The 12,759-nt window shown below is 33.4% G+C and overlaps 1 protein-coding gene across 1 annotated transcript in view; it reads left to right on the top strand.

The window, feature by feature from the left end:
- CDH10 (cadherin 10) overlaps positions 1-12,759 on the top strand; it is a 110,749-nt gene that overhangs the window by 66,121 nt on the left and 31,869 nt on the right. Inside the window, exon 3 of the mRNA XM_065629913.1 lies at positions 7,930-8,224. Within this exon, the coding sequence (XP_065485985.1) occupies positions 7,930-8,224 (295 nt within the window). The remainder of the gene's footprint in view (positions 1-7,929; positions 8,225-12,759) is intronic.

Below are 12,759 nucleotides of genomic sequence, written 5' to 3'. Positions count from 1 at the left end.
TCCAGAATAAAGAATTTCGTAATTTAGTAAAACGAGAGACAAATTTGATGAGGAAATAAAACTGTCAGTTGCATTTAAGGGTTTATATATATACCTTCTCTCTTCTCTCACAGATCTACCTTTAATACCATGACTACCCCTGTAGAGTTATAAGATATCAATACACTCTCCTGGACTATGCATTTATTACATGAACAGCCCCACTGATCTCATTGTAAAATTAAGCCAGGATTGATCCAAGACAACTTCATACTTCATTATTTGAAATATTATAATATTAGATGTAGCATCAGTTCAGGTTCATCAGTAGTTTACTGAGACACATGAAAGACTCTCCCTCTTTCCCTCTCTTCCCTTCGTCAAGATTAAATTTAACAATAATACTATGTTATCATGGCTATCACTATTTTGGAGATTATTAAAATAACCCCTTAATATTTTTTACTCCTTAATTCTGACACATACCCTCCACCTTAGCTGACATTTTCCCCTTTCTGTGTTGACAGACATTGTCATTCTCTTCTCTGTGATATATTTGTTTTTTCCTATAAGTATACTTCTTCCAAAGACACATATACTTTAGAATATTCATGTGGAGAAAATGCACACCTAATAAAGGTAGAAAGTCTTCACAGCTCTTACCAATTTACGTTACAGTGACTTCATATGGAAACAAAGACAATCTTGTTTAACATGTTTTTAAATGGCCTCCAGTAGGAGGCAAAATTAACTAAGCGTCACTATTATCAAATGCTCTCTGCATTCGTTTAAAAAAATGTGATGCTTTTTTATGCATAGTGAAATTGTACATTAGGATATATAAAAGCTAATGTTGCTTTAATGGTTATTTTGTTAATAACTAAACTACTTTAAGAAAATATATATAAGGTATAATAAAAAATCCTGTTAACAGAAAAACAAATAAAAAATAACTTAAAATTGCTTCATAATTATCTCTTTGTCGTCAGCAATGCAGACAGAATGTGGATCAGTGGTGACATTTCCTTTAAAAAACCCAAAACTAAACAGAAAACCCCAAAGCTTTCAAATCATAAAAGCTGTTCTGAATTCAGTAAAAGAAAGTTATGTGTTGTCTCATCATATTAGACTTCCTAGTTCATTTCTTGGTGGAATAGAGAGATTGTTCTGGAAACTACTTAATTGTTCAGAAGCAGCCAAACAGCATAAAACATTTAAAAAAAAAAAAAAAGTATATTAAAAAAAAAAGTCTGAGGAAAATCTTATCAGACCTATTTCCATCCTGATACCACAGGTTAGTGTAGAGAGACTACTCACGGAAGTAGGAATATAGGCTTGTGCCACATCATGCTGAGTAGGACTAGGACCAAAGAACGTTTCTTTGTTTAGTCCACTTCTTTGTTTAGTCCACAGGACTTTTTTTTCCATTTAATTCAATAATTCCCTTGCGTCTACTTACATCCAGTCATCTACAGAAGTTGTTAGGCGAAGCTAGCTGAACGTAAGGGCGCTTCAGTTTCAGTGACAATTCTCTAGCTTCTGTCTTCACCTGATGTAGGGATTATATTTATTACACTAAAATTGGAAGAGAACGTGCATATTGGCTCGTGCAAGAACTCTGTGGTGTATGAAATTCAATTAGTCTCTAGTTCATGTTAGCTCAATGCTTGTTTGTCTTCTGGAATGGAAGCTACAACTGTCTAATGGAGCCAAAACTTTTTGTTCTAGCCCTCTGAACATCAGCTAAAGACCTTGGCTTGAGAAGAGTTTGATTATTGGCACACTGAGGCAGTGCATCTATATAAGACTGTCTGCTCCTCATATAATGTGTCATAAAAAACCAAATTCCTTTCTCAGCTGAAATCTTAGAAGACTTTGTCGGTGACAGAACCATTGACCTTCTCCAGATTGTGAACCCTCCTTTTAGAATAAGCTACAATAATGGGCAAAAGATGCAAGTCTAGTGATGAAAAAATGTGTAAAGAAACCCTAAAATTATTATTGTTTTTAATTTTTCTCTTACCGTTTTAAAACATTGGTAGAAACAAATGAAAATCTTGAACGGCAAGGAACTACTGTAATCTTTCTCAACAGAAATGTTAAAAATTATTTTTATCTTTCCTTTGGATAATGAATCAAGTTAAAGTAAACTAATATAATCTGAAAATTCACTACAGACTGTAGTTTTTAATTTCTATTTGTTGTTTCTTCTCAGCAAGCAAAAAAATATCAGAGCTCTCCCCATCCTGCATTACTTCTTATGCTTCCATTTTAGTTTACTGTTCCCTTATCTTTCCTTGTCTCACAAAACTTCCTTTTGAAATGTGCCTTTTTGCTTTCCACCTGTGTCCTCTTTTGAATAACACACAATAGCACAGGACTGGCAAACTGACCATATAACTGAGTACGAAAATTAAATATGTGGCATGTCTCATTAAAACTTAGTGCAAATTCTGAAGATGCTTGCTTTAAATGTTACCTTAAGAATAAGATGAAATAAGTACATCGGTTTGGTGAGTAAAATCTGGTTCAAAGCCATGACAGAAAAATCTGGCAACTAAGAGAATACTGCACAGGACATGAGCTACTGAAGGTCTGAAAATCTCTTAGAGTAAGCGCAGCTAATGTTAAACAACTGCATCATTTTATAGTTCAGTTCATGATGCTTAAAATGAATATCTCCATTGTGGGAAGTCTACGTTGATTATTCCCTGCTGATTCCAGATCAAATCTGCCCACTGTTGTTATTATATTTAGACTACCATTATTATTCTACAAAGTATCTAATGAATGTGCTAATATTATCATACATACTGCAGACAACCAGGAAACGAATTGTGAATGCTTCCACAGATGTATTTTGGCATCACATGGTTAATATGATTACTTAGAAAAGAGTTAATAGGTTAGAATTTGCCCTGAAATTTGTCATCACAATTAGGAGAATTTCAGGGTTTATTTGAATAAAATCTAAAAGATGAAGTAATTCAGGAGTGTACTGAGGTCTTGTTACTGCGATACTTGGATTAAGTCGAAATATTGAATAATGTATTGCAGAAGAAAATAGAAAAAACCCCACACATTTTCTACATTATACAAATAAAAATATCTGTTATAAAGTAGGACAGTAAAAATGTGTTTAGTGAGGTAATATTGGAATAGTCTGTCATTTGGTAAAGACTGCAAAAAACTGGACTGCAAAAAACTGTAAATTGTAGAGGTAAGTTGCCTATACATTATAGCATATTAAATTAAGATAAAATAACAACTTGAACTGTAATAACGCCTATAGCAAAAATTGAAACTAAAGACCAGTTTATTAATACTGTCATATTCTGGTCTTTAGTTATCTGAATACCAATCATTGAAAATTCATAGAGGGACTTGCAAAACTGAAACTCAAATAGAAACAGGTGTTAAAAATCTTAGTCTTTATCTGGCATTGTCATAAATAATTTCAAATTCCAGAAGTAGTTTGTATGATAAAATGGGTATGACTAATTTAATAAACTCTTTTTTTCACAGTAGCATCTTCTGCCTTTTTTTAATGAAAATAGGATTAACACTTTGTATGCTGTTAGAAAAAAGTCCCCAGCCTTAATAGTCAATTAGAAGATTCAGACTTGGGTGGAATTCATGGGGTGAAGGAGAAAGAAAACCCACACTTCTGTAATTGACAGGTTTGATTTGAATCACTGGAAGTCAACTAACATAGAATTCCCACGTCGTAATTTTCAAGTAACTTTTAAAGCAGAATTATTATGTTGTACATCTAAGATCTTCTGAAAGACCTTTTACAAAGATCTTTTACAGATCTAAGAAGATACTGAGCTGAATTTGATTGTAGTATTTTTTTCATTAACTCATTTTATTTATGGTTGCATTTACCTTGAAAAACAAGGTATTTTATTTTAATTAACTCCGGTTTTATTGTAAAAAAAATCTGTCTTTTAAAATCATTTTCACTCTGTCTTAGATTGATGATCCAGTTTCTTTTTTAACTATTCACATAACTCTCCATTTTGTTACCTTCTCTAAATATTTATTATCTTCTACTAAGCAATATGTTCCTTTTTCAGTCATGTGAAACCCTTCTCAATTTAAAAGTTTGTTCAACCAGTTTAGATCGATAACCAAATATGCAAAATTGTCTTTCACATTAACTGCAATTACTGTTTAATGAAACAAGAGTATAGAAAATAAAACCATCAGAGATTCTGATTTTCTATACAGTGAAAAAAAATTATATATAAAGTATGCCTACCACTGTCAGCTGAAAAGGGAAGTATTTCTGTTGCAGAATAGCAAGAAATTCACTAAAACAAGAGTTTGCAAAATATCAGTGTCAGATATAAAAACAAAACCACATCTTTACAGCTGATCATTTTGTGCAATAGAACTGCTAAATGAAACAGATGTCTCTCCATTTCTCTGGCTGAGATGAATCACAGATGCCCATTAGACAAAATAACTATGGGAAACACTTTATACTAAAAGTAACAAAGGATCATTTTGCAGGACTTTTTTAATACTAGAGTAAAATGACAAAACTTTGCAGTGCCGATTGACACACCGCTCATGCATTTCAGGAATGAGTAAAGATTCAGTGCTGAAAGCTGTCAAGCACATAGTGATTTGTAGCCATCTTGATTCCTCTAATAACATCTTGATTGAATTAAGAACTAAGAAAATGAAATGAGAGGTATTATCTTTCCTTGCTCATATGTAATGCACATTTTCGCTCCTTTAATTATGTCTGGATGCCTTGTTCATTATGTCTATAGCTTTGTGCTTCCTGGTCTCCCAAGAAGGCCTTTCTGAAATGTGATTCTGAATTTGAAGTTTTTCTACAGTAACTGTGGAATATTATGTGTATACATAAAATTTAAATTGGATTACCAGTCCAAAGTGAAATGATTAATGTTTTTAGACAATGCAAAGTGTTATAATGTAAAGTGTTCTAAACTATACAGGTTAGTATTCCTTATCATTATGTTACCCTGAAGAGCAACTATCGGCTCCCTAAAGCCTTTGTGTGAATGTTTCGAAATCTTATATTCAGCTCCTTTTCCAGTCCTTTGGCTAATATAGGTGGGAAAAAATGTATAAAGTTTGAATTTTGCAGAGGTAAGAGGAAAATGATTTTGTGAGTGGTGTAAAAAGAATATTTTTCACTTCCAAATCAGCTTAGTAAGAATTTTTTACATACACATAGCTACAGGAATAGCAATGGAAAAACATCAGCATTGACGATACCTTACATATTAGACAAATTATTATGTTAAAATTCTTTACATCCTGATTTTGATCTAAATATAGTTGTTCAAAAGCTTAATATTTTGTAGTGTAGAGATTTTCTTCATTTTCTGATTTAGTTCTTTTCACTACATTGTGTTTATGCTTCCAGTGCCAGGCAAAATTCCCAGGCACTAGAAGCACTGGTTGTTGGCATTGCTACATTCCTGGCATGTTTTTCTAAGTATCACTCTCCAAAACAATTTCCATGCATGATTTGTGAGTTAAATTTGGCTAGATACTAGGATCTGTTTGCATGGGGCTATGCTTTTCTGGAGATAGAGAATGTATTAGAATGGCTTTTGCCAGACTCTGCTAACTGATTTCTGAGTTAAAGAACAGGCACTGCAGCCTCAATGTACTGTTGTCAGCATTGGTAAGAATTTATAATACCAGATCTGACTTTGGAAAGCATACAGAAAAATTGCAATGTGCCCATTTAAAGGTTCATCTTTCTCCCAATCTTTCTTGCTCGAACAGACTTTTATTTTGTAATTCTGGTGCATGTCTGAGGAAGAGCAGCCTCCTACAGCTGTTCTTCACCACTTTTCTGTGGAAATATTGTATCTAGTGGTTATGGACCAAAAGTGAGCTCTTAGGACTGAAACATTTCTTAAGAAAAGGTGGAACCCTAGGAAGACCTGGAGAAGAAAACACTTAATAGGATTTTGAGGACTAGTTACACTAAATGATGCTATAAAATGGGCCTCAGCCTGCAAGGTACTGTCCAGACTCCTAACACCGAAGTTACTTACAATGGTGAAAGGTTGCAACTTCAATGGGCCATCAAGAGAAGAGCACAAAGGAATAAATTTCACAGTAAAAATTCATTTCCCGAAAGGGGAGTGAGAATGGCATGAAAGCTTCAGTTTGAAGTCAGTGAGAGAGATGAAAGGAAAAGAGTAGGATTTATTTGCAAAAGATTTCACTTCTATTATCCTACTTCGTTTGGTGGAGCATTCTGTTTATTTATTATGGAATGAAATCAAGAAAGTAGTAAGAAAATATGTATTTTATAAAGTAAATATACACATTACATGTAATATAAGCAAACTTTAATTTGTCATTCTTTGATAAATATTTACAGTGTTTCTTAAGGTTTATTTCTGAACTGAAAGAAAACACAAAAACTTTTATATAGAAAATAGAAGTTCAGAACAATGGTAGTTTTCTAAATTACTACCATAGAGGCTTTGATCCAAGTTTCTACATGCACTTGTTCTGTTCCACATATTGCAAGTGTGTAGGAAATATTCAGTATTGTAAAATGTTTAATGGTAACGAAGTTCACTGTTTGACTTCAGCTTATCCTACCACTCCGTTGTGTATGTTTGGTTTCAGCACAAAAGGCAAGAAAAGCCATATTCAAAATCAAAAATATTCTACCTCTAACTTAAAGTAGATGCTGTGGAAAATAACTTCAGGGCATCATAGACAAAAAAGAGAGAGATTTCCATGACTGCATGCCACGGGGGATATTTATACTGAGCTACATGTACAATGGTTTTCATGACCTGAAATGTAAGCTTAAATTAACAAAAACCCTTCACATGACTAAATATGATATTACTGAAGTTCTAATTGTTTTTTAAATGGATGTTTAAATAATTATTTTTAGAAAGGGAAAAAATGTGCTAGTTCTGTCTTAAACTTTTTGGAACATTCTGATAGTTTTAGAGTGTGATTTTTTAAAAGTCTTTATATTTGCACTTCATTTTTGTAATCAGATTTTCTACTTGATTTCATCCTTCTGCTGAAACAAAAAATAATTTTAAAAAATACATTTCATGGTGCAAATAAATCTGAATGCCAGATTCTTTAATTCAATTATGAAACCATTGAAACTGGAAAGAACTTTCCAACAAGGCGATGGGAGAAATTACGGTAAGTGTATCCAAAAGACTAAGTGAGCCAACCACATTACTCTACTGAACAAAGCAACATAATTGAATATCTTTTTTGTTATGGATTTACTAAAGTCAGTCAGTACTACAGGTCATTAATAGATGAATTTAAGCTTTATGTTACTTACATAATCACTATTAAATTAATACTGAATGCTTAATAAATCTGTTTCTTTCCTTTAGGCTATTTATATTAGTTGATGGGGTGAAAATGAAAATGACTTAAAACAAAGTGTTCTCTAATTGATGAGAAATATAAATAATATGAAATGAAATTAGAAAGAAATAGTATGACATGGAACCAGTTGTTCTATTTTCCTTAATTGTCATGTATTCTGCAATGTTCTTTATCTGCTCAGTGAATTTACAACTAGCACAGCAGGTTGTGAATTTTTAATAGGATCTCTTCAAGGAAGGAAAAGGTCAGTATTAACATAAAAATCTTCTTTAAGAATTGTGGTGCAAAGGTTTCTTAACAGAGAACAGGTGTTGCTGCAAAACTAAAATCTGCAGCAACAGTCAAGTTTAAAGATTCTTGGAGCTAAATTAGGAAACAAATGCCTCAGTATGACACCATAACTACCAGTCAGTTACTTTGGTTTGTTGGTGTTAAAGATGTTGTTGCTCTCAGAATGGTTTAATATATAACAATTATTATAAATAAATAAATAAATAAAGCCCCACCAAACAACAACAAAGCCAAGCCTTTCAATATTTCTAAATTAATACTCTTGGTTTTCTTCTTTTTCAGCTTCATTCTGACCAGGACAAGGGAGATGGATCCCTCAAATACATTTTGTCAGGAGATGGGGCTGGTACTCTTTTTATAATTGATGAGAAAACAGGTGACATTCATGCTACTCGGAGAATTGACAGGGAAGAGAAAGCCTTTTACATCCTGCGTGCCCAAGCTATTAACAGAAGAACCCTGAGACCAGTGGAACCGGAATCAGAGTTTGTCATAAAAATCCATGACATCAATGACAATGAACCAACATTTCCAGAAGAAATTTACACTGCTAGTGTTCCTGAAATGTCAGTAGTGGGTGAGTGCTTTATTCTGGGGCACAAATGCCTGTTCTATGTTACTTGACGAATAATTTCCCCATCATCTGAAAAATCAGTCCTGTTCAGAATTCTCCCTCATGGTTCAAGTATTCTTCATTTTGGTTCATTTGTTCAAATATTGGAATTGCACCCAGAAACAGATTTTTGTGATTTGAGATCTATTCCTACTTAGAATATTAAAATTATTCATTTACAGTGTTTTGGAATATAAATATAAATAGAAAGTAATTAATGGTGAATCACCCTCCTTCTTAAGAACTGTTAGAATAAGATATACTAAAACGGTCTGTTGAAAGCTCAGTGATTTTTTTCCTTTCATCTTCACTCTAAGTCCCCAGTGGTGATAAGCACTGAGTGGAGAGTTGTCTCCACTTTCACTCTTTCTGTGGCTGAGGAGAGTTATATGTTTACTCATGTGCTGCTGATGCAGTGCCTGAAGGAAGACATGCTATTTAATCTCCTTGCTTTCAGATTTTTAGTGTATGGACAAATCCTCTTGTGCTTTCACTTCCTCCCTTAACTCTCATGAGTGGCAGACTCCAGAATCTTAAACAGCTGTTTGAGTTAATCTTCTGTTTTCAATGTATTTTCAGTTCCTATCTTAGCTACCGAGTTGTGGCTTGGATCATAAAAAATAGCATTATGGAATATGAGCTATTATTAATTAGTGCATACAATTCTTTAAGAAAAAAATTTAAAAGCTTAAATATATATAAGATCTCTTTTTAAAAATTAGTATTCACTTATTCATTATATAAATACAGATATAATATCAATTAGTAAATATTCAGAAAACACACATTAATTTCAATAACTCTTTTGACTATTGCTACTATTGTAATTACTACTACTACCTGAACTAGATCAAACAGTGTTTTGAGATGTTTTTTATATACAGACATTGATGTTTTAATACTTACTTTCCTGGGTTTCGGAAAATTTTGTGAAAATGGTTTGGTATTTTCATTAAATATTATGCTATTGTGTAACACCCAGTTATAATCTGCTGGTTTGTATTTTTGTCAGTCTCAATTACCAAAAAATAATCTTTTTCTTAAGTGTTCTCAAGCATCCAAGACATTATTTCAATGGTTCAAAAATATTCAAGATGTGAAGCTCCAGTGTAGCTGTACATCCACATAGAACGTACAAATTTGGAAAGTGCAAAATTTGCTGCAATGCAGAAAAATAACAAATAATATGAAAAAAAGAGAATCTGAAAAGAAAATTATATTAAAAAAATGAATGTATTTAGACTATTAACCCCGTATCTTGCACAAATAATTGTGCTGAGTGCCATAGACTTTATTCTGTCAGTCCAGTGAACATAATTTAGGGAACTGTAAGTAGTTTAAAATTTATCGTGTTCCTCGATTTTATGAATGTGGTCATTCAGCTGCTAGACTTCTGACTACCTGATAGGTAGAATTTGCTTTTGGCTTTATGAGTTCAAGCTTTTTGGCTGATTCCTAGAGGCATATGTTCATCTGTGATCCATAAGTGGATGATGTTATTTTATAAGATACTCCTCAAATTTGATTCATTTATTCATAACACTAATTTAATTTTCCAACTTAAATGTACTCTGTAAACTCAAAGCTAAAGACTGAATGGAGAAGGGAAGAAATTTTCTAAAAGAACAAGCTACACAAGACTTTTGAGGCAAATAGAATTAATTAGAAATTTTAACTCGGTATGTTAAAGTCTTCATATATTTGCATAATAATGAAATATCACATAGTTAATTACTAAATATTTTAAAATTGGTATCTTTTTTCAGACATCATACAATTCAAGCATTTTTAGTACAGAAACATAAATGAGAAGGTTATGGGGAAAAAAAAGTTATGACAACAGCACTTCCCCAGCAAAAGGAAAACAGAAATTTCTGAATTGCTCTATTTAGCTCTCTCCAGAATTTTTTTTTTTTTTTCGTTTTAGTATTGCAAGTAGCCCATTACTTGCCTAGTACTGTTGGCCGTGGGCTAAGAAAGTGTTGGACTTGTTGACGTAAGGAATGCTGAGAGAAATTGCAGTCTTAGATGTAATTGTACTGTTGCATTGATTATGTCTGCTCCTGTGGTACTTACCTCTGTGACCATATAGAAAGATATAACCTTTCTATAAGTGTCTGAAAACATTAAGCAGAGCTTAGGATATCAGTTCTGATTTCTTACTCAGGCTGTGGTATTAACCAGATGGATGACTGAGTATGTGGCTATTTCTGTTATCAAATACAGTGTCTTGACAAAGGTCCATAAATTCTTTGTTGTCAATCTTTCTTCTGCTGTTCATTTATCATACTAAAGGCAGAGATAAATAGGCCAACTTCAGGACCTTGCAGTTAGGTCAATATCCTAGAAGACATCTTGTTCTCCTGAGGTCTTTGTACTGGATATTTTCTCCGCTTTAACTTTTTTTTCCCTTTCCTTACATCCAAAGTTTATAACTCAGAATATTCTTACAGTTTTGACTACAATCTTATATTCTATCCATCATATTCTTCACCTGTATACCTCTTTCTGCTCATTTGAAGGTTTCTCTTCAGAACTGCAGATGAGTCTATTTTCCCCTATACAGATTTTCCTGTGGATTTTGCCTATTGGTATCTTTTAGTCAAGTTTTCAGAACTTTCTGCTCCTGAGAACTTTTTTTTTCTTTATCATCACCTCCTTTCTTTTATTTGTTGATGTTTGTCTATTCACCTGTTACAGCCTATATATTCTCTAATCATTCCTTATCCTTACTCCATCCTGTACCTTCAGAGCTATTTCTGCCATCTGGCATGCTCCCTAGCTGGATTTTTCTGCTCCTAAATTAGGGATATCTGTGTATGCTTTATAAGATGCAACCTCCCTCTGGGTTTACATTAGAACTACAAGTTGGGTGTCCTACAGTTTGCCTGTCATCTCTACCTGTGGTTATCTTTTTGTCTTTCTCTTCAGACAGCATTCAGAATTAGTTGCTTGGCTTTCTCCCTGGCTTTTTGTACATTCTCTCATTAGTGCTTTTCCATCAATTCCCAATGTTTAGTCCTCTCTGTCTTGGCATTTGTCTTACAGCACTTCCTTCTTGTTTCCTATTAACAAAGATATTTTTTTTTAAATAGTTCTGTCACCAAACCCTTTTGCATCTTCTGACTTCCAATTTCATAATATCAATAATGACACATTTTGAAAACCCAAATGATTATATTACAATTTCAATTTTTTTTACAAACTCCAATTTCACTCTCCATGCAAATCCTGCCATAAGAAGACGGGACAAAAAGGGAAAACCAAAACCAAAACAAATGAATCAAGCAAGATTAAACTTTTTTTTTTTTTTCTTTAAAGGAATACCCACTGACATGCTTTTTCCAGGTTATTTTTTTTTCAAGATCTTTCTGACATCGACTTGTCTGAATATGTATCCCTTTTCACTTCTCTGTTATTCTGCTGTATATTTCAGGGGAGAACAGGCATCATTATTTCCTCTCTTTTCTGCGAGGAAGAGCAGAAAATTTCTATTAATTTAGCTGTTATTTGTTTGAATAATGTACTATGGAGGGTACTTGTTATAGGTAAATATCTCATAACTCAGTTGGGAGTAAGGAAAAGGAAATACAAGTGTCAAATTCAGTTCTGCAATGGATATCCTGTGGGGTTTTTTTCCAAGTTAATTATCCTGTATGCCTACATCATAAATGCATTGTGAGGTCAAAGTCATTAATACTTGTACAGTGTTTGAAGATGCTTGCAAAGAACACATTAAAAAGGGCCAAATATATTAATTACTATTATAGTACCAGGTCCTAGGGAGATCCAAACATTCTAATTAAAATTATGTTAAAATATGCCCTCTGAGAACTACCATAATCTGACAAATGACTATTTATTTCTGGGCTTAGCTCACCACAGTATAATTCTAGTTTATTGTATAATAAAATTTGCAAGTATGGAAGGAGAAAATTACAGAATTAATAACGGTTATTAATAACTTCGCTGGGTGCATATTCTCCAGTATATTATTATCACTGTCTCCTTTATCTACTCCTATAAAGATCAGACTAGGCTTTGGATCCTGAAGGCCAAAGATTCTTACCAACCTCATCAGAGGCAATCTATGCCTATGTAAAAGACAGAGCAAGGCCCAGACCAAGCAGTGCTGGCTAAGTCACACCCACACTAGCTTTTAAACCCCAACACGACTGACAATCTTCAGTGCCTTTGGATTTCTGGTGCAGGTTTCAGAGCAGAGCAAACAATATATTTGTAGTATTGAGCATCAGTGGTCTTCAGTGACTTCAGTGAACTGAACCAAAGCAAAACAAGATGATGGTTTGACAGCCGATGTGCACAACATAACTGACAGATTCATACACTGATATACACCTCCTGTTCACTTGTTTGCATAATTTCTGCGAAGTTTTTCATAGAATCACTGATCCCTCAACAGAAGCCTAGAGAGCATGTCTCTCTTCCTCTTATGAGCAAGGGCCAAGATCAAAGTGGTTACTTCTGCATCTTAAATG

Source organism: Caloenas nicobarica, chromosome 2, assembly GCF_036013445.1.
Source record: "Caloenas nicobarica isolate bCalNic1 chromosome 2, bCalNic1.hap1, whole genome shotgun sequence".
NCBI classification, from domain to species: domain Eukaryota; kingdom Metazoa; phylum Chordata; class Aves; order Columbiformes; family Columbidae; genus Caloenas; species Caloenas nicobarica.
This window is presented reverse-complemented; position numbering and strand designations above follow the sequence as displayed.